The sequence below is a fragment of the Lacerta agilis genome, chromosome 16 (assembly GCF_009819535.1).
Source record: "Lacerta agilis isolate rLacAgi1 chromosome 16, rLacAgi1.pri, whole genome shotgun sequence".
Lineage (NCBI taxonomy): Eukaryota > Metazoa > Chordata > Lepidosauria > Squamata > Lacertidae > Lacerta > Lacerta agilis.
In genome coordinates, this window is record NC_046327.1 from 27413509 (window position 1) to 27439655 (window position 26147).

Sequence of the window (26147 nt, forward strand, 5' to 3'; positions counted from 1 at the left end):
CACCAGTGTCTTTTGCTTTTTTTTGAGCAATGCAACAAGGGGAAAAGCAAAACCTGAGAGAACATTCTGCGAATGTTCTCTCAGGGAAAAAAAACCTTAAGATGTAAAAAAGAGCTCTTTGGAGAGACCTGTGAAGAGAACACCAGAAAAGAAAATGGAAAAAAATAGAAACCAATTTTAAATAATAATTGCCTTAAAAAAAAGACCACTGAGTGGTGGAATGTGAACTTACCTAAAGCAGCACAGTCCAAATGCAGATGACTCTCACCTCAGGTACAGTGAACTCTGGGAATCCTGAAGGAAAGTGGACCTGGAACAAAAGAAGTGTTCTCCTACCTGCAGGTGAGCCTCATTGTGGTGATGCAGGATAAGGCCTCTTCTGAAACTCAGTCACTGCAACCTGAAAGAGTCTTAGCACAAAGAGTTGCAGAAGGAACACAAGATAAATTTTCTTCCCAGCCAAGCAAGGATTACTCACCTAGATGTACTTCAGGCATAATGTATACAATTATATTGCTGCTATCATTTTGATGTAGCATTTAAGGTTTACTTGTGAGGTATCTGAGCCTGTCATTGCCTCTGAAAATATAAGAGTGCTTGATAGTTACCTTCCTTCAGCTGTGATGGTCGCAGTCACTCTCCAGTCGATAGCAGCAGGTTCATCCTCCAAATGCTTCATTTGCCTTTTCAGCAAGTTTTTAACTTACCAGTTTTGTCTCCTTCCAATGCAACCTGAGCCAACATGCACATTTCTAGCTTCAGCAACAAAAAAACCCAACTTTCTCTTCATGAAATGACTTCTCTGGTTGCTTTTTAGAAGAAATACCTCCTATTTTCCCTACTCATTTTCTATCAGCTTTAAGCAGAATTCCATATCCATGTGCTCCTTCTTTTCATCCGAAGACTAATTAGCTTGAAAGGTAAATAATTGCAGCCCCTTCACGTTCCGTCATTTAGCTTCATTTTCTCTTGGCTTTTCCAGTTAAGCATTTTTAATTTTCTTGATTCTCTTTAACATCTCCATCTTGGTATTTTTCTGAGTTTTCAGTTTAAATTTTGCTTGTATTTTTTGTTTGTATAAAGTCAGCGCTTTGTGTTGTCTGAGCTATGTGCTAAATAGCTGTACCTAGAAGATGCTTGGCAAAAATAAAGTAAAATCCAAAAACCTTGCTTATTTCCACTAGAGAGCCACGTTAAATATCAGGGATAATTTTGCTTAGCCTGTTCCATAGTTACCTTTTGAGCTCCATTTCCCATATCTTTTCGTAATCTTGCAGGTTCTGCTGGAAAGGCTTAGTGGAGTTGATGTTGTAGTCTGCTTCCTCATTTGATCCTCACAACAACCCTGTGAGGTAGGTTAGGCTGAGAGATAGAGAGCTTCATGGCAGAGTGAGGATTTGAACTCTAGTCCCCCAGTTCTTAATCCACCACTCCAGCCACTCTGCTCTCTCAGGAACTTCCCTCAGACAAAGCATTTTTCCACAGGATCCTGGACTTGCCATGACCCTGAGCATTCACTCTCCAGTCGCCATCAGCAGGTTCATCCTCCAAATGCTTTATTCGCCTTTTCAGCAAGTTTTTAACTTACCAGTTTTCTCTCCTTCCAAGGCAGCCTGAGCCAACATGAAATTAGAAGGAACGGTTTTCTTCTCCTTGTCTTCTTTCTTTCCACCCGACATGCACATTTCTAGCTTCAGCAACAAGAAACCCCAACTTTCTCTTCATGAAATGACTTCTCTTGTTGCCTTTTAAAAGAAATGCCTTCTATTTTCCCTACTCATTTTCTCTCTGCTTTAAGCAGACTTCCATATCCATGTGCTCCTTCTTTTCATCCGAAGGCTAATTAGTTTGAAAGGTAAATAAAATTGATTTCCCCCCTCCCTTCACATTCCTTCATTTTCTCTTGGCTTTTCCAGTTAAGCATTTTTAATTTTCTTGATTCTCTTTAACATCTCCATCTTGGTATTTTTCTGAGTTTTCAGTTTAAATTTTGCTTGGCTAAACTTTTTGGGGGGGGGGGGGGGGGGGGGCGGACGACTTTATCAAGGTCCACCATCGGTCTACAATTTACTGTCCCTGTATTATTAGGATTAAGTCTTCTTTGATCTTCTATTTTCCTTTGGTTTCCTTTTAATTTAAAATTTAATATCTCTTAACTCTGCGAAGCCTGAAGGAAAGAAGAGCTGAAACAAAAGAAGTGCTCTCCTACCTGCAGGTGAGTCTCATTGTGATGACGCAGGATAAGGCCTCTTCTGACACTCAGTCACTGCAACCTGAAAGAGTCTTAGTACAGTGAGTTGTAGACTGATCACAATAGAGATTTTCTCCCCAGCCAAGCAAGGTATACTCACCTAAATGTCCTTCAATCTTGGAATACCATTTTGACTGCCATTTTTGTTTGAAGCTGGATGAACCATTGATCTACAGATGAGCCTCATTGTGGTGACGCAGGATAAGGCCTCTTCTGACAACTCAGTCACCGCAACCTGAAAGAGTCTTAGCACAAAGAGTTGCAGAAGGAATGCAAGATAAATTTTCTTCCCAGCCAAGCAAGGGATACTCACCTAAATGTACTTCAGGCATAATGTATACAACTGTATTGCTGCTATCATTGTGATGTAGTGTTTAAGGTTTACTTGTGAGGTATCTGAGCCTGTCATTTCCTCTGAAAATACAAAAGTACTTGATAGTTGCCTTCCTTCAGCTGTGATGGTCGCTTCAAAGTGAGAAGTTTGTGTTTTTTGTTTGTATAAAGTCAGTGCTTTGTGTTGTCTGAGCTATGTGCTAAATAGTTGTACGTAGAAGATGCTTGGCAAAAATAAAGTAAAATCCAAAAACCTTGCTTATTTCCACTAGAGAGCCACGTTACGTATCAGGGATAATTTTGCTTAGCCTGTTCCATAGTTACCTTTTGAGCTCCATTTCCCATATCTTTTCGTAATCCTGCAGGTTCTGCTGGAAAGGCTTAGTGGAGTTGATGTTCTAGTCTGCTTCATAGCTGTCAACTTTCGCATTTGAAAATAAGGGATCAGCAGCCTCACCTATGAGTCACATGGCAGTGGTGGGCGGAGCCAGAAGCAAAAGTGGGCGGAGCAGCTAGAACGTGACGTCAGCGCTCTTCCCCCACACCGCCTCTGCCGCTAACTACTGCTACCAGTTTCAGAAGAAACTGAAAAGGGGGAAACCGCCTTTCCCCCGCAGGTCAAGCCGCTGCCGCACGGCCGGCTCCTCTCTCTCCTCGCCAGTAGCCGAGGGGCAGCCTTCTCCGCCTGCTCTTCCCGAAGCCGCTCCACTTGACGGCGCCGCCGCTCAGCAAATCCTCCTTGTGCCGGAGGCTGCTGCTGCTGCTGTTCGGCTTGAGCGCGAGCAAGCGACGGCACTGCGGCGCTCGGTGGCTCCCGCTTTGCTGCTGCTGCCCTTGCTCTTGCCGCCCAGCTGCAGGTTTCTCCACAGCTGGGCCTGGAAGGAGGAGGACGTGGATGCCGGCTTGGGGTCGCTGGGATTGTCCGCTGCTGCTGCCTCAGGCTCCTTAGCCGCCTCCTCCTCCTCTTTCTCCTCCTTCCCGTTTCTTGACCGCCGCCTCCCGCTTCTCCACAAACGCCACCACTGCCGGCGTCTACTGCTGCGGAGGCAACAGCAGCAGAGCCCGGTGGAGCCTGGAGGCTTCAATCCAGGCTGGCAGAAGGAAGAGGCTGTGCGCTGGCTGCTTCAGCCCCGCAATAGGCAGCTACAACAGTGGCGTGCTGGCCGGCCCGGCTTTCTCTCCGCCCCGCTGAGCAGGGCCAGCAGGCAGGCAGGCAGGCAAGCAGTCCCTCCAGCAAGCAGAGGAGGGCGAAGCAGGCCAGCCTGCCTGCCCGCTGGGCGAGAGGCGGGCCCGGCCCCTGGAAGCACTGCCGCTTCCGGCGCAGCAGCCAGCCGGGGAGGAGAGAGAGAGAAAGCTTGGCCGGGCTACCGCCGGAGCGCTCCCCCCAGCGGCTTCTCGCTCACTCTCCTGGCGCTCCTGCTCCGCTTGCAGCCGAGGGAAGCGCCGATGGCTTGTCTCTCCTCCCCCGGGCATTCCCAGCCCTCTGGCCTGGGCGGAGGGGAAACCCCAAGGGGGAGGGCTCCACCTCCGCCGCCTCCCTCCTGCTTTCCCAGGCTGAGGAGCGCCTGTCGCTCGACAGCCAGCTTCAGCAGCCTTACTCTGTGCTCGGCAGGCCTGCAAGGCGCACGGCCGGAGTGGAGCGAAATAAGCTGTTGAGCACAACCCGGGAATATACGGGTTTTTGACTCATCCGGGATAGCAGCGGGAAACGTGTTTAAAAACGGGAGAATCCCGGCCAATACGGGATACTTGACAGCTATGGTCTGCTTCCTCATTTGATCCTCACAACAACCCTGTGAGGTAGGTTAGGCTGAGAGATAGAGAGCTTCATGGCAGAGTGAGGATTTGAACTCTAGTCCCCCAGTTCTTAATCCACCACTCTAGCCACTCTGCTCTCTCAGGAACTTCCCTCAGACAAAGCATTTTCCACAGGATCCTGGACTTGCCATGTCCCTCAGCAGTCACTCTCCAGTCGCCATCAGCAGGTTCATCCTCCAAAGGCTTAGTGGCGTTGATGTTGCATGTTGAGACCCCACAACCACCCCCTAAAAGACACAGAATATATGGTTAATGTTACTGGGCAAATTTTGGCCACAACTTTATTGGTTACAGAATGTGAGCGGTAATTGGCTTAGACATTGGATAGACCAGACTATATCTGACTTCTGCCCACTGCGCAGGAAGTCTGGTATGGGTAAACCACTGGTAAGGGGAGCCCCGTCGATGCAGACCAACTTGAACTCCCCTTGAGTTCCCGAAGGGGTTGTGGCATGGCCCTAGCCCTGCCCAGGGCTTTGGACAAGATCCACACCCCCGGATTCCTTTAACGGAATACCCTTAAGCTTGGAGGGGCAGGCGATGGCCAGGCCTCCCCTCCCCCATCATAAGGTCACCCAATGCCTAACCACCGCACAAGCCCAAAGGCTCCCGCCAAATACTCTCACAACTGCAACCAATACCTCACACCCTCAGTTATATTGGCCAACCAGATATCATTTCCTCAATCTGAAAGGTGTACACCATCATCTCAAAACAATGCCATCTTTCTGTAAACTATAGCTGGATGCGAAATCACCCGGCCACCAAGCATGTGCACCTTCTGTGCCACTGAACGATTCAAGCATTTTCGAGTATGATCTGCTGCAGCTGAGGAACTACTATCAAGCCAAACGCGTCTCTCTACAAGCTGCGCCTTTTGAGCTCCATTTCCCATATCTTTTCGTAATCTTGCAGGTTCTGCTGGAAAGCCTTAGTGGAGTTGATATTCCAGTCTGCTTCCTCGTTTGATCCTCACAACAACCCTGTGAGGTAGGTTAGGCTGAGAGATAGAGAGCTTCATGGCAAAGTGAGGATTTGAACTCTAGTCTCCCAGTTCCTAATCCACCACTCTAGCCACTTCACTCTCTCAGGAACTTCCCTCAGACAATGCATTTTCCCACAAGATCCTGTTCTTGCCATGACCCTGAGCAGTCACTCTCCAGTCGCCATCAGCAGGTTCATCCTCCAAATGCTTTATTCGCCTTTTCAGCAAGTTTTTAACTTACCAGTTTTCTCTCCTTCCAAGGCAGCCTGAGCCAACATGAAATTAGAAGGAACGTTTTTCTTCTCCTTGTCTTCTTTCTCCCCCCCCCCCTTGCATGCACATTTCTGGCTTCAGCAACAAAAAACCCCAACTTCTTGAAATGACTTCTCTTGTTGCCTTTTAAAAGAAATGCCTTCTATTTTCCCTACTCATTTTCTCTCTGCTTTAAGCAGACTTCCATATCCATGTGCTCCTTCTTTTCATCCGAAGGCTAATTAGTTTGAAAGGTAAATAAAATTGATTTCCCCCCTCCCTTCACATTCCTTCATTTTCTCTTGGCTTTTCCAGTTAAGCATTTTTAATTTTCTTGATTCTCTTTAACATCTCCATCTTGGTATTTTTCTGAGTTTTCAGTTTAAATTTTGCTTGGCTAAACTTTTTTTGGGGGGTGGGGGGGCGGACGACTTTATCAAGGTCCACCATCGGTCTACAATTTACTGTCCCTGTATTATTAGGATTAAGTCTTCTTTGATCTTCTATTTTCCTTTGGTTTCCTTTTAATTTAAAATTTAATATCTCTTAACTCTGCGAAGCCTGAAGGAAAGAAGAGCTGAAACAAAAGAAGTGCTCTCCTACCTGCAGGTGAGTCTCATTGTGATGACGCAGGATAAGGCCTCTTCTGACACTCAGTCACTGCAACCTGAAAGAGTCTTAGTACAGTGAGTTGTAGACTGATCACAATAGAGATTTTCTCCCCAGCCAAGCAAGGTATACTCACCTAAATGTCCTTCAATCTTGGAATACCATTTTGACTGCCATTTTTGTTTGAAGCTGGATGAACCATTGATCTACAGATGAGCCTCATTGTGGTGACGCAGGATAAGGCCTCTTCTGACAACTCGGTCACCGCAACCTGAAAGAGTCTTAGCACAAAGAGTTGCAGAAGGAATGCAAGATAAATTTTCTTCCCAGCCAAGCAAGGGATACTCACCTAAATGTCCTTCAGGCATAATGTATACAACTGTATTGCTGCTATCATTGTGATGTAGTGTTTAAGGTTTGCTTGTGAGGTATCTGAGCCTGTCATTTCCTCTGAAAATACAAAAGTACTTGATAGTTGCCTTCCTTCAGCTGTGATGGTCGCTTCAAAGTGAGAAGTTTGTGTTTTTTGTTTGTATAAAGTCAGTGCTTTGTGTTGTCTGAGCTATGTGCTAAATAGTTGTACGTAGAAGATGCTTGGCAAAAATAAAGTAAAATCCAAAAACCTTGCTTATTTCCACTAGAGAGCCACGTTACGTATCAGGGATAATTTTGCTTAGCCTGTTCCATAGTTACCTTTTGAGCTCCATTTCCCATATCTTTTCGTAATCCTGCAGGTTCTGCTGGAAAGGCTTAGTGGAGTTGATGTTCTAGTCTGCTTCATAGCTGTCAACTTTTGCATTTGAAAATAAGGGATCAGCAGCCTCACCTATGAGTCACATGGCAGTGGTGGGCGGAGCCAGAAGCAAAAGTGGGCGGAGCAGCTAGAACGTGACGTCAGCGCTCTTCCCCCACACCGCCTCTGCCGCTAACTACTGCTACCAGTTTCAGAAGAAACTGAAAAGGGGGAAACCGCCTTTCCCCCGCAGGTCAAGCCGCTGCCGCACGGCCGGCTCCTCTCTCTCCTCGCCAGTAGCCGAGGGGCAGCCTTCTCCGCCTGCTCTTCCCGAAGCCGCTCCACTTGACGGCGCCGCCGCTCAGCAAATCCTCCTTGTGCCGGAGGCTGCTGCTGCTGCTGTTCGGCTTGAGCGCGAGCAAGCGACGGCACTGCGGCGCTCGGTGGCTCCCGCTTTGCTGCTGCTGCCCTTGCTCTTGCCGCCCAGCTGCAGGTTTCTCCACAGCTGGGCCTGGAAGGAGGAGGACGTGGATGCCGGCTTGGGGTCGCTGGGATTGTCCGCTGCTGCTGCCTCAGGCTCCTTAGCCGCCGCCTCCTCCTCTTTCTCCTCCTTCCCGTTTCTTGACCGCCGCCTCCCGCTTCTCCACAAACGCCACCACTGCCGGCGTCTACTGCTGCGGAGGCAACAGCAGCAGAGCCCGGTGGAGCCTGGAGGCTTCAATCCAGGCTGGCAGAAGGAAGAGGCTGTGCGCTGGCTGCTTCAGCCCCGCAATAGGCAGCTACAACAGTGGCGTGCTGGCCGGCCCGGCTTTCTCTCCGCCCCGCTGAGCAGGGCCAGCAGGCAGGCAGGCAGGCAGGCAAGCAGTCCCTCCAGCAAGCAGAGGAGGGCGAAGCAGGCCAGCCTGCCTGCCCGCTGGGCGAGAGGCGGGCCCGGCCCCTGGAAGCACTGCCGCTTCCGGCGCAGCAGCCAGCCGGGGAGGAGAGAGAGAGAAAGCTTGGCCGGGCTACCGCCGGAGCGCTCCCCCCAGCGGCTTCTCGCTCGCTTTCCTGGCGCTCCTGCTCCGCTTGCAGCCGAGGGAAGCGCCGATGGCTTGTCTCTCCTCCCCCCGGGCATTCCCAGCCCTCTGGCCTGGGCGGAGGGGAAACCCCAAGGGGGAGGGCTCCACCTCCGCCGCCTCCCTCCTGCTTTCCCAGGCTGAGGAGCGCCTGTCGCTCGACAGCCAGCTTCAGCAGCCTTACTCTGTGCTCGGCAGGCCTGCAAGGCGCACGGCCGGAGTGGAGCGAAATAAGCTGTTGAGCACAACCCGGGAATATACGGGTTTTTGACTCATCCGGGATAGCAGCGGGAAACGTGTTTAAAAACGGGAGAATCCCGGCCAATACGGGATACTTGACAGCTATGGTCTGCTTCCTCATTTGATCCTCACAACAACCCTGTGAGGTAGGTTAGGCTGAGAGATAGAGAGCTTCATGGCAGAGTGAGGATTTGAACTCTAGTCCCCCAGTTCTTAATCCACCACTCTAGCCACTCTGCTCTCTCAGGAACTTCCCTCAGACAAAGCATTTTCCACAGGATCCTGGACTTGCCATGTCCCTCAGCAGTCACTCTCCAGTCGCCATCAGCAGGTTCATCCTCCAAAGGCTTAGTGGCGTTGATGTTGCATGTTGAGACCCCACAACCACCCTCTAAAAGACACAGAATATATGGTTAATGTTACTGGGCAAATTTTGGCCACAACTTTATTGGTTACAGAATGTGAGCGGTAATTGGCTTAGGCATTGGATAGACCAGACTATATCTGACTTCTGCCCACTGCGCAGGAAGTCTGGTATGGGTAAACCACTGGTAAGAGGAGCCCCGTCGATGCAGACCAACTCGAACTCCCCTTGAGTTCCCGAAGGGGTTGTGGCATGGCCCTAGCCCTGCCCAGGGCTTTGGACAAGATCCACACCCCTGGATTCCTTTAACGGAATACCCTTAAGCTTGGAGGGGCAGGCGATGGCCAGGCCTCCCCTCCCCCATCATAAGGTCACCCAATGCCTAACCACCGCACAAGCCCAAAGGCTCCCGCCAAATACTCTCACAACTGCAACCAATACCTCACACCCTCAGTTATATTGGCCAACCAGATATCATTTCCTCAATCTGAAAGGTGTACACCATCATCTCAAAACAATGCCATCTTTCTGTAAACTATAGCTGGATGCGAAATCACCCGGCCACCAAGCATGTGCACCTTCTGTGCCACTGAACGATTCAAGCATTTTCGAGTATGATCTGCTGCAGCTGAGGAACTACTATCAAGCTAAAACGCGTCTCTCTACAAGCTGCGCCTTTTGAGCTCCATTTCCCATATCTTTTCGTAATCTTGCAGGTTCTGCTGGAAAGCCTTAGTGGAGTTGATATTCCAGTCTGCTTCCTCGTTTGATCCTCACAACAACCCTGTGAGGTAGGTTAGGCTGAGAGATAGAGAGCTTCATGGCAAAGTGAGGATTTGAACTCTAGTCTCCCAGTTCCTAATCCACCACTCTAGCCACTTCACTCTCTCAGGAACTTCCCTCAGACAATGCATTTTCCCACAAGATCCTGTTCTTGCCATGACCCTGAGCAGTCACTCTCCAGTCGCCATCAGCAGGTTCATCCTCCAAATGCTTTATTCGCCTTTTCAGCAAGTTTTTAACTTACCAGTTTTCTCTCCTTCCAAGGCAGCCTGAGCCAACATGAAATTAGAAGGAACGTTTTTCTTCTCCTTGTCTTCTCCCCCCCCCCCGCATGCACATTTCTAGCTTCAGCAACAAAAAAACCCAACTTCTTGAAATGACTTCTCTTGTTGCCTTTTAAAAGAAATGCCTTCTATTTTCCCTACTCATTTTCTCTCTGCTTTAAGCAGACTTCCATATCCATGTGCTTCTTCTTTTCATCCGAAGGCTAATTAGTTTGAAAGGTAAATAAAACTTGATTTCCCTCCCCCCTCACATTCCTTCATTTAGCTTCATTTTCTCTTGGCTTTTCCAGTTAAGCATTTTTAATTCTCTTGATTCTCTTTAACATCTCCATCTTGGTATTTTTCTGAGTTTTCAGTTTAAATTTTGCTTGGCTAAACTTTTTGGGGGTGGGGGTTGGGTACTTTCTCAAGGTCTACCATCGGTCTACAATTTACTGTCCCTGTGTTATTAGGATTAAGTCTTCGTTGATCTTCTATTTTCCTTCGGTTTCCTTTTAATTTAAAATTTAATGCCTCTGCTAACACTTTTCAGGGACAAATACCTGATTAAGATATATGTGCACAGTATTTGAAATGAACCACAGCAGAGATCACAGGTGAAAATTACCCGTGTCCCTTTTTAAAGTTGTAAATGGTGAATTTCAGCAGAGTGAAATCCCTTCATTTACTCTAAAAAAAAAAAATCCCAATAGTTTTGAAAAGTAATCTAAACTGGTTTCAGTTGCCTTTTCAAACCTGTTTTATCTTCCCCAGCCTCCCTCTCCTAATCCTTCTGCCCATTAGCTCCTTCAGCTCTGACCAGTGAGAGGGCTAACACCAGTATTATAGCCAGGGACAGGCTCACTCACTAGAATGCGGCTCGCTCCTTCCACCACCTGTTGGTCATAAGAGCACATAAAAAAGTCCCTTGCAGTATTAATACAGTGGGTGCAAATGTATTTCTTTTCTTTTTAAAATAATTTTATTAAGTTTTGTAATTTTATGTTCATCACAATAACATTGTCCCAAACAGAAAAAAAATATAGTTCCCTGATCGCCCCCCCCCCCACCCACTGCGACTTCCCTGGCTGTAGTTACGCAGACCCAGTGACTTCAACTTCAGATTTCTATATTCCCATCAGACACCTGTTTTTCACATCCTAAAATTAGCTCAGCTGCAGTTTATGTGAGTTACTGGCAACATGCCCAGTTTACAAAATGACAGCTGATCCATATAGAGCATAGCACAGATCCATATACAAGGGTCTTAAGTCTACATTGCACATTTAGACAGCTAAGGATAATTCCTAGTAACAGAATAGTTTTCAAACCCTTCAAACTCCCATTACCCTTGGCCATTGGCCTTGTCTGCTTGGGCTGATGGGAGTTGTAGTTCAGCAATATCTGGAGGGCCAAATGTACACTAGCCCTGGTCTGGAATAGTTGCTCCGTCTAACCAAATTTCAACTAAATTTAGGTCCTTATTCAAAATGGTCATTGAAGTAGAGCAACTAGCTTCTTGTGCTAATTAGGCACTGCAAGTTGCTATCAGTTTGATCAGTTTCTGTATAATTGTATTATTAAATTATTTAGTCTGGATAGTTGTTGTTGTTTAGTCATTTAGTCGTGTCCAACTCTTCATGACCCCATGGACTACAGCACGCCAGGCACTCCTGTCTTCTGCTGCCTCCCGCAGTTTGGTCAAACTCATGTCAAGAACACTGTCCAACCATCTCATCCCCTGTCATCCTCTTCTCCTTGTGCCCTCAATTTTCCCCAACATCAGGGTCTTTTCCAGGGAGTCTTCTCTTCTCATGAGGTGGCCAAAGTATTGGAGCCTCAGCTTCAGGATCTGTCCTTCCAGTGAGCACTCAGGGCTGATTTCCTTAAGAATGGATAGGTTTGATCTTCTTGCAGTCCATGGGACTCTCAAGTCTGGATAGTACTGTTATTCAATTTCTTAAGTGCTCGTGTGAATGAACTTGAATTTTTATTTTTAAATTCACAGTACTCTCTCTTTTTTTGTATATGCCAATGAAATCTGTATTTTTCCTATGACCACTGCTGGAATTTCAAAAACTTTCACCAGTAAAATATATTTGTTTTCATTTTTTGCTTAACCCTTTATATTTGTGTAGTAGACTCCAACAACTGATGAAGAGCAGGCCAAATTTGACCGAACATGGCGGGAGAAATAAGGAGGCTATCACGCACGCTGCTGGACTGTCAGAAGAATGATGAACTGTGTGGTAAGAATGAAAACTACTTTCTCTCTTTTCGTGCACTCTACATCTGGGAAGATCGCACATGCTGAGCTGCAGCAAATCAATAGTTTATAGAAAATGTTTTCTGGCTTAGTTGGACAATTCTATCAGCCTTCCGTAATCAAAACGATCTTGCAAGATGGGCCTTTGGTGTGATCCAGCCGGGCTCTTCTTAATGTTGTTACGTGTTCTCATCTTCTTATGCGCTAGCCTGCATTGTTTCTTCCCTTAACTGTTTCAGCTAAGCTCAATATGTACAACCAAGTAGAATGTGTAACTGTAAGTTGTTTATTTTCAACAATATATTCATAAGCAATGCCCTTGGCAGGGGCGTAGCAAGGGGGGGGCGAGGGGGCGGGCCGACCCGGGTTCCATAATGGAGGGGGGGACAAATTATCAAGGAACAATTTTTTTTTCGGAAATTTTTTTGACATTTTTTTAAAAAAATTTTTTTAATGCCTGCTCCGAAGGTCTTATCTTACTATACTAGGGTTTATATAGCTATATATGAAATTTCATGCATATCGGTTAATATCTTGACCCTCCTCTACCAAAATAGCTGTTCACTTGACTCTTTTCCTATGTCATGAAGGCTGAAATTTCAATTCAGAGAACAATTACTGTTCCCAACCCTAACCCTGTGGAAAGCCATCTAATTAAACTTTAATTTGATTTTGAGATGTTTTTAGGAGGTAATTTAATTATTGTTTGATTTTATACCAATGTTATGTATCTGATGTTAGCCACCCTGACCCCGACTTCGGCCATGGAGGATGGAATATAAATAAAAGTTTTTTAATTATTACTTGTTATTATTCCTTTGTAAGAAAATATGAAATAATGTAAAACCATTTTTGCGGGGGGGATCAATGGGGGGTTGACAATAAATTCTCCGCACCGGGTACCACCTGACCATCCGATGCCTCGGGGGTGGGGTTGACAAAAATGTTTGCTCCCGGGTACCAATTTACCTTGCTACGCCCCTGGCCCTTGGCAAACCAATAATAATAGCTACATTCAAGGCAGAGAAGAGAGCATAGGAAGAGCAGCAGAGAGATGCTCCCTGGCCCTTTCCACAAGTCAAAAATCATGGATAACAAAGAAGTACAATAATTTTGTGGTTTCCCACTAATTATGTACTGTATGTGAAGTCTGAAGTCAGTAAACCCAAAAGCAATTCTGGTGTATTAGGATGCTGGGGAGATAGGGCATGTGGCTTCCAGAAAATGGGATATGGAATAAATTAAATGTCATTTTATTTAATGGCCCTTCCACCATTTCTAAAAGATCACAAGTTTTTGAGGCTGAAAATTATCTTTAGGCATAGGTTTTTACAGCAAGTAAGCGTTTTGTTTGTAACATGTTCAAGGTCAAGATGTTCACAAGTTATCGTGACTATACAGCAGTCTGAGAAGCCAGAATAATCTAAACTTGTTAGATCGTTTGGCCTGTCATTTCTGTCCTTGTGAGAGATGCTTTTGTTGCAGAGAGTGAGAGAACAGCTTGAATAACTCTCGTGCTGCACACCTGCTTGTGATGAGCCAGATGAACACTAGCTATTATAACTTTATTATCATTTGCTATTTCCATTGACAGTTGTACGAGAGAATCAGACTGAAGTAATCATCGTACCAGTCCTCTTGATAGGGGTATTTGTTATTATCTTAAGTGTCATCCTTTGGCTCCATTACCAGAGCATGAAGGCAAAGCAGCAGGCTTCTCCAGAGTCCAGAGAAGAAGGTAAGGACAGCTGTCAAAATTGCCAGGTGCCAGGAAAAGAAACTTGGAGGGATAGTCATGATGGCTATATGCTACCTCCAGGATTTGGTGCTGTGTTCCTCTGATTACCAGTTGCTGGGAAACAACTATACAGTACTTTCTCTGAAGACCTTGAGGTGGCTAAGATCTTGAATTTTCAAGTCATACCCTAAGACCTGACACACCCCTACAGATCTGAGAACATGCCACCTTCTTACTTAGAGTCCCGTTCATGTCGCAGTGCTGCCTCAGCATAGCTTCCATAGCTCTCTTCCACCATGAGGTTAATCTAGAACAGGCTTCCTCAGCCTCAGCCCTCCAGATGTTTTTGGCCTACAACTCCTAGCTAGCAGGACCAGTGGTCAGGGATGATAGGAATTGTAGTCTCAAAACATCTGGAGGGCCGAGGTTGAGGAAGCCTGATCTAGAATGCATCTGAATCACAAGCTGGGGATGTGGTGGTAGTTCCACTGCCGCATGCTATGCATGATTTGGGGGCATTCTTTAAACAATTTTCTATTGATAAATAAAGAGTCGTTTTTATATTGGCTACTTGTGTTGCAAGAACACCTGTCTTTTTGAAATCCTGTTTTAAGATATTCCCAGAGGGTTAGAGAGTACATGGCTAAAACTAAAATGAAAGGGGTGGGGGTGGGAAATACCTACTCTGTGTTTCACCACAAGTTTTACATTTGCTAACAGGTCATGTCCCAGTATCAAAAAAGAAGAAAAGCCCAGGAAAAACGGTCAGGATATCAGAACACACCACCATCCAACTAAACGAGACAACCAGGAGTTCCTTGCTTAAAACTGCAGCCTTAACCTTCAAGGAGCTGGAGATTCCACGTGAGAAAATATCCTGGGAGTCACTGAAGCTTATAAGAAATGGCAGCTTTGGGGGAATCTACAGAGCAGAGCTGAAGACCAGCAACCCTGGGAAAACTCAGCCAGTCTTATTGAAGGCCTTGAAAGGTAATGCAAATGCCATCCAGCTTCATACAGGCCTGGAAATTTTAACTTTTCATTTATTTGCTGGCCTCTGTTTTATTGTGGGAGCTTTGCACTGAACTGGCAAAACCCGTCTACTCTATACAAAGAAGTAACATTGGTACTTTGATAGTGTAGAATCCATACCATCTGTTCAGTCCTGCATCTGCAACTGCATAGAGCACTGCAAAACCCTCTAGAGGGTTTAACATACTTGATGTGGTGTTTAGCTATGCTGTTCTTCAAAGGCTGTGTGTGTGTGTGTGTGTGTGTGTGTGTGTGTGTGTTTCTTGCTGTTGCAAGCCGTTTTCTTTTCCATCCAGCCTCAGAGACCAGTGCTAGAGCCTCTGAAGAGTTTTCTCTTCAGTTCTAGCACAAAATGTTCTTACTCTTTTGTGTATGAGACCTAGCTAGGGGTGTGTGTGTGTGTGTGGAATTTAGAAGCAAGAAGAAAATGAGAATCCATCTGTTTTCTGCTTCTCGGTGGAGCTTAAGGTACTAGCGCTGCTCTGGTCAAAATGCCTGAGAGATTTTAGGGGTTAACATCTGCTAAAACAACTCAATTCTGGCAGAACATCAGAACATTCTGGGGCTTCTCTGAACCAGAGTAGGCCTTCCTTTCTTCCTTCTTACCTTCCCAAAGGAGAATCATTAAGAGAGTCATACCAGCTTCTCTCACTCATTTTTAACTTCCCTTTCAGAGTCTGCCAGCTCCCATGAGATTAAAGATTTTATGGAAAGGATTAAGTTTTATCAGTTTCTTGGTAATCACGAAAACATCATTAAGTTATTAGGGTGTTGTATGCACCAGATGCCTCTTTACATGATATTGGAGGATGCTTCCAACGGAAATCTTTTGAACTTCCTTTGGACCTGCCGCAAGGTAAGTCTTAAGAAAGGCTGTGCCTAGCTAGATCTGATTGGTCACCAATATATTGTAATAGACTAAGTACAGGTGAATTGTTACCATAGGAGTTCGTGACCACAGATTCTTCTGGAAGTGGGCTTGTCTTTCTTTTCCCCTTCCCTGGCTGCAAATGATATCACCAAGGTGTGTGTATGTGTTTAAAAGAGAGCAATCGACAGGTGAATCTATGAAACACACAGGAGATTTGACTTGCTCTCTGTGAGTACTGGGCAACCTTAATGGGAAAACAGGATCCACTGGAGATCTAATGCTGTGAACTTTTCATCTTGAGCAGGGGCGTCGTAGGGGAGGGGTGGTGGGGGCGGGGGGGGGGCCCGGGCAGCACCCCTTCTGGGGGTGACACACCAGGGGGTGCGGCCCCGCCCACTGGGCTTTTAAAAAACTTTTTTACTTTTTTAAAAATTCTTTTTAGGCTATTTTCGGCACTGCCGGGGTGGAGCCGCAGGGGCAGCCAGCGAGGAGGGGTGTCCCCCCCCCTCGCTGGCCGCCCCTGCGGCTCCGCCCCAGCAGCGCCGAAAATAGCCCCCCCTTCCAGCGGCGCAGCTCGGCATGGAGGCAAGGGGCGGGCCAGCCAGGTGGGGTGCCACCCCCTCCTGGCTGGCACGCCCCTTGCCTCTTTGCCGAGCTCTGCTGCTGGCTGGCTTGCAGAGCCGGGGCATGGAGAGGGGCCGTCCCTCTCCCTGCCCTGACTTGCACTCTGCCAAGGGAGCCCGGGCGGCGGATTCGGGAGTCTTTGCAGCCTGCAAAGACTCCCGAATCCGCCTCCCAGCACCCCTTCGTGCAGCGGCTGCTCACGCAGGCACGAGCAGCCGCGGCACAAAGGGGTGTCGCCGCCGGGCGGAGGCTTCAGGAGTCTCCCGAATCCGCCGCCCGGCACCCCCGGGGGCGGGGCATCACGTGCGTCATGACGCACACACGCACCGCAATGCCCCACCCCCAAGGGTGCCTCTTGGCTTCCCGCCCCCGGCAGCCAAGGGGCTAAGAACGCCCCTGATCTTGAGCTTAGCCTCTATAGATGTGTAAATACGTGTGGCATCACAGTTATATTCAGTCCAAGGAAAGCACCCCAAGGTACATTCTGGGACTCTAAAAGTTCTCACTGTTCAGAAACTGGTGCAACTAACAATAATAAGTAACTACATCCTAACTATAAGGACCGTGGGAATAGATATGTAGTAGTACAGTAGACAATTGAACTAAAATCTGTGCAACCAATACCTGGAGTGGATGTGTGCAAAAATTAGTATATTTCAAAGCTACCATTCTGCTGAGGATCTGGGAACGTTATAGCTGGGAGTGCAATACGTATAGCAATTTGGGGAATGTGACACTTTCTGGTTAAGGAGGAGGAGTACAGAAACAGTTTGGAGTTGTAGGTTGTGCTTACAACTTTAGACACCCATCTGTTTCCAGTTGCACTCCTATTCATGTGTGGCTACCTGTGGAGACACAGGGCTGCCTATGCAAGGCCATCACTTCCTTTTCCTTGGGTGCGCTCCTAGTCCATCTCCAGCTTAGGGTCAGCCATCTCCCCTGCTGCTCTCTCTGAGCACTTCCCTCCAGGTGCCCTCTAACATGAGAGACACTACTGTCCCTTTTCCAGAGGAAACCTTCTGTCCCTGGAATGTCTCACTACCTGGGAAAGTAGCGAGTGTATATCAAACCACCTGTTTCTGTCTTGCTAGGATGTAGTGACCATGGACGGATTGCCACTTGATCTTACAGAGAGACAGGTCTATAAAATTGGACAACAAATTGCGTCAGCTCTGGTAAGTTTATTAATTAAGCCCAGGCCCACCCACAACTGGTTTCCTTCACAGCATGTGAGTAACACCCACCCTAGGTAATTTGTTTGGTTCACAAGAGATATAAAATATCTACTAAGTGGACTATGCATTGGCTAAACTTACTGGAAGAATAAGAAATCAAGACGATAAACTTTTCATTAAGGAATGGAAATTGTTTATTGAATATCTGCAAACAAATTGTAAACAAATTAAGACATTAGCAGTATTACTGTAAAGACTTGCAGTTTTTAAAACATATATGAAATAGATGAGGAAAAGAATAAGTAGTTAATTGGAATATGAAGAGTAAAAGAAAAAGAGCAAATTCATGGAACTGCTGAAAGAGGGGAAGGGAAGGGAAGTCAAGGTTTGATATGTGAGAATTGTTTAAGTTTTTTGTTGAAATGTTTATAACAAATGAAAATAATAAACTTAATAAAGTGTCTACTAAAGTCTTTGAATCTTTGACCCACGCTTGCCGATGTAACAATGCTAGGGGAGGCTGCAGCTTCATGACAGAGCACATGATCTGGATGCAAAGTTTCTAGGTTCAATACCTGGCATGTCTGGGAAGGGCTGGGAAAGACACATGAAGAGTCACTGACAGCAAGGAGACAGTGGTGAGCAGATGGACCATTGGTACAAGGAGATTCCTACTGTATATTCCTAACACAACTGGAAGAAAACCTCTGGGTGCTGCTGCATTGCAAAGGATAAATACTGTATGAAACAATTTCATGCCTACAGCTAGGAAAATACAGCCTTGCAAGAGATAAATACTGTATGAAACTAGGAAAATACTATCCAAACCTTCTGCCCACCCCAAGATAACTGATTTCCTGTTGTAAAACCTAATTTGATTTTGTGTGCTGAATATCTGATAGGACTTGCCAAATCTAGATGTAAGTATTGAGGCATACTTCATGTTAAAACAGGGAGAGGTGCTCTCAATGTAGCAGCTGACAACATATCGTTTCTAAATTTTCCAGGATTTTCTTCAGGGGAAAAAACTATTTCATGGTGATGTGGCAGCCAGGAATGTCCTAATTGGCGATGCATTTACTGTGAAGCTCTGCAGACTGGGACTGGCGTACAGAGGCCATACCTGCGGTCCCAGCTCCATCGCACAAACTGTTCCACTCAAGTGGCAGGCTCCAGAGCGACTTCTGAAGAAACCACCTAACATCAAGTCAGACATGTACGGGTCAATTCAGATATCTCCTAAGCAAGGCTTGTTGGTCAAAGGCCTGTCAGAGTACACCTGCCTATTTTTCAACCGATGTAGGCATATTTCCAGCTGTTAATTTGACTGCTTCAGCCCAAACTCTAATATTGGGTTACTCAACTGCACTGTTGGGTGTTAGTTTGGTCAGTTCTTTTTGCTACAAGATTACACAGGCACCCCCTCCAGAGACTCAAGGCTGAATCAAATCAGTTGTTTTATTGATACACAGTGCTTCCTTTGGAGAATATTTTCTTCATAATTATATTAATATCATGAACTTTGAAGAAAGACATAGTAACATAAAGGAAAATGCAATACACTAATGTAACACATAGAAAATAACACAGATTGAAAATGGCATAAGCATAATATTACTAGTGTACTGAGAAAGCAACCAATCAGATTAATTAGAATAAGAATCCTTGCTACTTCCTATGCTAATTGAATTGAACATTTGGCCTGTTTCTTTCTGCTCAGTTTCCAAAATGGCTTTATAAACTTCCTAGCATTTTCAAATAAAGTTCCATTATCCAACCAGTGCCATAGTTTAAGGATGCTGTTATCTTCAGCCAAAAGTGAGAGCGTGAGAAGGTGAGAAGGTGTTTGAGTAAACGAATAAGTGTATGAATGATTGAACGAATGAAATTCCGAATGTACTCTTACATTGATCAGTGACTGGAATAGAGTTTTTAAACCTTTTCCATCACTTACACAGGTGCAACTTGACACAAGTCACTTTGACACACTCCAGCAAAACAATCCAATAATGTTATGATGCCACATCCTCTGTGCTGCTGTTGTTCTCTTTGGATTTTATTAGGGATGATATTTTCATTACCCATATCATCAGGTCCTCATCACTCAGGATGTCAGGGCCTCACATTGACTATCGCTGTGGTTTAGCAACAACTCCTCCTGGCTTGCAAAGAGTTGAACTTTTCCAGTGTACACCCATCAGGACTCCCCTGGTGCTTGTTGAAGCTGGTGGCTCCTTGAATTTGGTAGGGCCCAGACTAACCTTAAGGTACTTTTTCCTGCAGCTCTCAGTGGAAGGTATGAAGTGACTGCTTCTGTTAACCTTTTTCGTTTTTCTCTTTTTCTCTTTTCGTTTTGTTTTATTGCAGATGGTCCTTTGGAATCTTACTATATGAGATGATCACATTAGGTAAGTAGAGGAAAGTAATCCTGAGAAGAGGCTGCATTCCTAATCACGTTTACTTTAAAAATGTGTTTTGAGTAATTGTGCTAGATAAGAGTAGGAGATCCTCTGGTCAAAGCTGCAATTTAGTTTTTTAGTTTAAGCAAGCTTTGGAAGTGGATAGCTCAGTTGGCTCAGTTTGGAAGTGGATAGCTCAGGGTCATGAGGCAACCTCGGGCAAAAAGATTCCTGCATTGCAGGGGGTTGGACTAGATAGCCCTCATGGTCCCTTCCAACTGTATGATTCTGTGTCAAAGGTGGTCTAATTAAAACCTCCCATACGAAACCTCACTTCGATTTGCATTTCGTCTTAGCTGCTTCCAAAAAAAAAACAAAAAACACATAAAGAGAGCCAAACGTGTGTCACATCTGGATTTAAATGAATGTTTTCATTTAATTAGTGTAAAAACTCTTGTGGGTTTTCATTTTATTTTGCCACCCAGGAGCGCCACCATTTCCAGAGGTTCCCCCATCTGATATCTTGCAACACCTTCAGAGGCAGCACACTATGAAGAGGCCTTCCAGCTGTCAGCCAGCCATGTAAGATTGCTCCGCATCCCATCTTATAATGCAGGCTATGCATTTTATTCTAAATTATTACCTCATTTCCTAAAGGATCAACCCACCACAGATCATTCTATTTCCTTCCTGCTATCTGCAAGAAGCGCCTTTGCACCTGAGGCAACATTTGCAAAATGTTGAACCTTCACGCCCCCATCCCAAGACCAGCCTGCCGGCGACTTCGTGGCTCCTTAATGAACAAAAGGCTACAGCAGTGGTTTACATGTGACTAAATCAGGAGGGTTGCTAAATCAGGAGGGTCCCTTCCCAAATATCATTGCTTTGATACCCGCCCCCCCAAAAAAAATCTAGAAGGGGGGCAATCATGATAAGTGCAGTGAGGGAGAATAGAATGCTCTAATCTGTATGCCGCGCGCACACATTTGGGGCTGAGGAAAGAGGGACTTCTCACTTAGTCTGAAGTCTGGAAGTCAAGTTGCCACTCAACTTCCATCTTAATGCAGAAGAGCAGTGATTGGGTGCTACTAAATCACCCATCTGCTGAAGCGTGTGAGTGAACACAGAGATGTTCCAGTAAATTTGATTTAAAGAATTTTCTGCATATTTTATGATATAAAACAAATTCTCGCAGTATTTTGCCCTATGAGAGAAAGGTCAAACATTTGCAATTTTAAAAATTGCATTCCTGAAACTAGCCACTCTTTATTTTGAAGAGAAAGCAGGCTTGAGCCCACAATCTAGAAGAGATGGGGGGAAGCTTTGGCCTTCCGGATGTTGCTGAATTACAGCATCCATCATCCTTGACCATGCTTGCTATGGCTGATGGGAGTTGTAGTTCAGCAACATCCAGAAGGCCAAAGATTCCCTACAACTGATCCAGAACATGCTCCCAATCCAGATTAGAGGACCATGCCAGTTTCTTGCTGAAGATCTCATCCTCTGTGGCTATTTGGTAGGGTGCCATCCCCCCGCCACCACCAAAAAATAGCTCCTTTGGGTACAAATAGCAATGTAGGGGTTTTTGGTGGCAGGAAATAGGTGCAAGGCTCTGAACTGCCCCTCCTTAAAATAAAAGTAGTTAGTTTAAGCACACCTTTAAAAGGGGGGGGGGTGAATAATGGGCTGTGTGATTTGTCCCTGAAGTCTACATTCTGCCTATTACTTGAGGTTATATACTTCTCAAATAAAAGGCTTCCTGAAAACTAATTTCATGAGGCAAAACAACAGTAAACATGAGGCAAAAGCAATTGTCTAGAGCACTTTATGCTTGGTTTTCTGCCTGCAAGTGCCTATGTTCGTTACTCTATATTTTATTATAAACATGTCACAGTTTGTTACAGAAGGCTCCCAAGGGAGCCAAGCTACACAGTATACAGAATGAGATAGAGTAGAAGAACGTATTATGCACTTCAGAATGGAGTGCAAGATCATTTTGAATATTTCCTCACATCAAAAACTCCCTGCATGAAATGGATTCTAGTCAATAAAAGCTTATCCCATAATACATTTGTTAGTCTTTAAGGTGCTATAAGATCCTTTGTTATTTCTTCCTACACGTGGTAAACTAGCATATAAGGTATGCTAGTTTTTGCACATAGGGGGCTGTCTCTAGGTGTGTCCCTTGGCTCACAAAAGGCTCTTTGTTCCAGAGGAGGCTTCCAAGAACAGAAAGGGGATGTGGTTTTCGTGTTATTGCAAAGGGTCCCCTAAAAATTCTTTTAAAAAACTTTCCATGACTGGAGGGACACGATTGTGATATAACCCTGGGAAATTAGAAAATATGTAGCTATCCACCTACAATCCAAAACGGTACAGACCAAAAGCTGCCATTTCACTCTGCCACCTTGTGATGCAAGATGTCTAAATATGCATTGCACTGTGAGATGAACCACTGACCTTTCTTTGACAGGGTTAGCATTGCATGTTCAGGTGCCCTTACCGCCCCTCGACTGGCGAGGAAGAAAAGACACAACACAGTTTCATTGGGTAAAATAAGGCCACAACTGTTTACAGGTGTAAGATGTTTAGCATTGAGCACAACCACTGACTTCCCACCCGCCTGCCGGAAGTGAATTGGGGTCAACCCAGCAGCAGGGGAGTCCTATGGCTCACATCAAATAGGGAGACCCCTGCGGGGATCTCCGCTTTGAGGAGTGCTGTGGCCCACCTGGGCATATGGACAGGAGCAATTCCTCCCAGGTCCCTTTAATGAGATACCTTAATTTTGGAGGGGCAGCCAGAGACTACAACCTCCTCTCCATCCAAGACTAAGGTTTACCCACTACAGTACTATAAAATAGGTAAAAAGGGGTAAAGGATCCCTGGGTGGTTAAGTCCAGTCAAAGGCAACTATGGGGTTGCAGCGCTCGTCTCGCTTTCAGGCTGAGGGAGCCAGCAGCTTTCCGGGTCATGTGGCCAGCATGACTAAACCTCTTCTGGCACAATGGAACACCATGACGGAAACCAGAGCGCACGGAAATGCCATTTACTTTCCCACCGCAGCGGTACCTATTTATCTACTTGGACCAGCGTGCTTTCATACTGCTAGGTTGGCAGGAGCTGGGACAGAGCAACAGGAGCTCACCCTGTCGCAGGCATTTGAACTGCTGACTTTCTGATCGGCAAGCCCAAGGGGCTCAGTGGTTTAGACCACAGCGCCACCAGCTATGAGTGCTATAAAATATGCATCCCTCCACCTACAATCCAAAATGGTACAGACCAGAAACTGTCAGCTCACCCTGCCACCTCATTCTGCAAGATGCATAAAGATAGATGCACAGGTCAAATCCTTGAGATGAACCACTACGCTTTCTTTGACAGGTATAGCATTATGGAGGCCTGCTGGCACTGGACTCCAACAGATCGCCCTTCCCCCACTGAGCTGATCAGGAGGCTGCAAACAGGAATCAAGACCAGTAATGACCAGGCTGTGCTGCAAATTCCGGAGGTGGTGGTGCCCGAGCTCTATGCCACCGTAGCTGGGATTGACTTGAGAGATCTTCCCACTGACTACACAGTGTTCTAAAAAGGTGCCTTTTCATAATGTACAGAAGGCAGACACCGAGAAATGGTAGTTTCTTAAGGCTAATCCAGAAAGGAAATGGCATCATTTCAGTTCACCATGGAAAAACGAAGGAGAAAATGAAGCTGGATGTTAGGAAGCCTTCCTTAGTTACTGTAACGGAACAGGTGTGCATCGTAATATTGTGCACATTTTATTGTAAGCATGTGCAACTGACTTCCATGGGTGACCCATACAACTGTTCATAGAACTGTAACTTTAGTAGTAGAAGAAGAATTTATAGTTACCCAGGAAATGGCTTCGACTGGCTGGCTAAACCAGGTGAAGGTAGCCTGTGTGGCTGATCAGGAAAGCCCAAAATGGCATAGCTGATTGGTGGCTTTGTCTTCTTGTGTTAATCTGCTGGCCCTATGAGCTTAAAGGGGTTTGATCTCCGTCAGCTTTTCCCAACCTGGTTGCCCTACCTACAGGGGCAGAGGAAGAGGGGCGGTGGGGGCAGGTCACCCCGGGTGTCACCACTGAGGGGAGTGACAAAATGGTGGGCGACACTCACCGCGGGGCCTGCAGCATGCCCAAGCCACGCGTCTCTCCTTGGAGTGATGCGGTGGCTTGGGTGCCTGCAGGCTCTGCGCTGCCCCAAACGGTCCGCCTGCTGCCTCCCCCTAAGCGGTAGGGCGGCTGAGTGGAAGGAGGCAGGCAGACTCCTCGGAGGTCCCACGGAGCGTCGTGCCCCGGCTTGCCCCACCCTGTGGGCAGCTGGCCCCACCCCTGGGCTTGCTGCCTACCTACAAATGTTTTGAGCTACAACAGCTGGCTGGAACTAATGGAAGTTGTAGTCCAAAATTTGTGGAGGACATTAGGTAGGGGAAGGCTGGCTCCAGGTCTGTTTGTTATCCTGTGGCAGTTGTGGCATTCAGGCCTTCCCATGAGCAATGCATTTGTCAAGGAAGAGAGAGTGTGTCACCTGGGAGTGGGACTGATGCTTTTCTCAAGGCAGAAGACAGCCGGTGATGTGAGGAAGACAGAGGGCTTTGCCACAGCGCACATTGGAGATATGCAGTCACTTAGAATCGTTCCTGCTTTATTAGACAGAAACAAATAATTAAAAGGAGGTTGTTTTAAAAAGCTTTCTAAACGTTTTGTATGTGTGTGTATGCATGACGTGGGAGACCTTTCAACTAGAAATGCACCTACCGTATTCAGTTTTTCGCGCAAAATGAACCTGAGAGTAAACTGCTCTGTACCTCAAACTACAAGTGAAGGAGGTGAAAGGGAGGGAGAGGGAGAGAATGTGCTGCACAGAGAGGCAACCAATTCAAATATATATTCTCTGCAAAATTATCACACACAGAGAGCCTCCATGTTTGTGGCAGTATAACTCAGACTGCATTATAAGAGAGTTGAGGATGAGGGAAAAGCGCAAAATGAATTTACATCACAATAAGCCTAAGCTAGGAAACACCTGCCAAAATTACTTGTGAAGGGTTGGCAATAATGAGCAGAATTATCTGGCTGAATCTGGGTATCTGGTTGAACATGGTACTCTGCAAATTAATAAGTACTTGTCAGTGGGGATGGGGAGAATAAGGACAGGGACATGAGTAGAATATTTCTTTTTTAATGCTGTTGATGTGCCATGCCATTCAACTGAAAACATGAAAATTACGCGCTCCCACTGGCATGATTGTATGGCTCAACAGTGCCACCTGCTGGTCAGTTTCTTGCTTTTAAAAAAATGAAATCAAGTTGCATGGTTCGCGCCACTAGAAATTGCTTAGGAGGCCGGATACAGCCTCTGGGTCAGCAGTCCCTGATTTATGGAATCCATTTCTGTTATTGTGGCCTGAGAATGTGGTTAGGCCACTTGCAGGGAGTGTCAAAACACCTACTCCTTTGACCCTTGCCCATCATGGCTGGGAAAAAATAACATGCACTACTTGTTTGACTCAGAATTGCTAAGTCTGAATGTCATGTCCAGCTCCTCCCTGAAGGTGAAGGACTGATTTCTTTTTTAAGGATGCAGCTCCATTCCCAGGCTGTGCTGAGCTCAGTGGTTGCCTAAATGCCACCTGCCACACCTCTGGTCTTATTCTCCCATAGGTGGCACTTCCCATGTTGCCTAGGACCAGGAAGAAGAAAGTCAGGTTGCTTACCTGTAACTGCAGCTGTTCACCTGGTCTTCCGTGCAATCATAGGCAACCCACTTTCCTTCCCCACTGCAGGTGTCTTCCATGCTGCTCTTGCTGTGACGATTCCTTATGTACCCTGCTGTTTTAGACCTTTAAGGAACTAATTTGAACACAGATTTTTGAGGGCTCCTTCCAAAAATCTTTTCAGATTCTAAACTTTGTAAGGGAACAGAACCCATAACTGTGACTGAAGAAATGACAACGTGAAAACTTTAAATAAACTTTTCGTTTTACTCTTCATTTTTAATTCAAGGTTCCATCCCCAATATGTTTTGAACCAAAGGATAGCTAGACTTTTCTTCCTTCACCCCACCTTGAAAGGTGGGGGAGGCAGTGCAACAGATATGTATACCGGTACATATTATTCATCACTATGTTGTTCATGCTACTGGTCACAATCTGTAAGACTTTGGGTGCAATTCTATTTTTCATTAATTAATGAAAACATTTTTAAGACATCTTTCAAGGCATTTGCCCTTGTAAGGGGGCATTCAAAACCATTAGGTTAAAATCCACCTTCAACCCTTTAAAAAAAGCAGTAACATTTCAGCAAGACACAACAATGAATAAAAAGCTGGTTG

The 26147-nt window shown here is 45.9% G+C and overlaps 1 protein-coding gene across 3 annotated transcripts in view; it reads left to right on the forward strand.

The window, feature by feature from the left end:
• Positions 1–23861, forward strand: part of STYK1 (serine/threonine/tyrosine kinase 1) — a 33015-nt gene extending 9154 nt beyond the window's left edge. The window contains exons 2-10 of one of the 3 annotated variants that reach the window (XM_033173568.1): positions 11825–11935; positions 13547–13690; positions 14411–14680; positions 15397–15578; positions 17309–17392; positions 18400–18608; positions 19760–19800; positions 20277–20373; positions 23176–23861. In XM_033173568.1, the coding sequence (XP_033029459.1) occupies positions 11869–11935; positions 13547–13690; positions 14411–14680; positions 15397–15578; positions 17309–17392; positions 18400–18608; positions 19760–19800; positions 20277–20373; positions 23176–23380 (1299 nt within the window). In that variant the 5' untranslated portion in view covers positions 11825–11868 and the 3' untranslated portion in view covers positions 23381–23861. The remainder of the gene's footprint in view (positions 1–11824; positions 11936–13546; positions 13691–14410; positions 14681–15396; positions 15579–17308; positions 17393–18399; positions 18609–19759; positions 19801–20276; positions 20374–23175) is intronic. The other 2 variants (XM_033173569.1, XM_033173570.1) reach the window with 2 other exon arrangements.
• The last annotated feature ends 2286 nt before the right edge of the window (positions 23862–26147 follow it).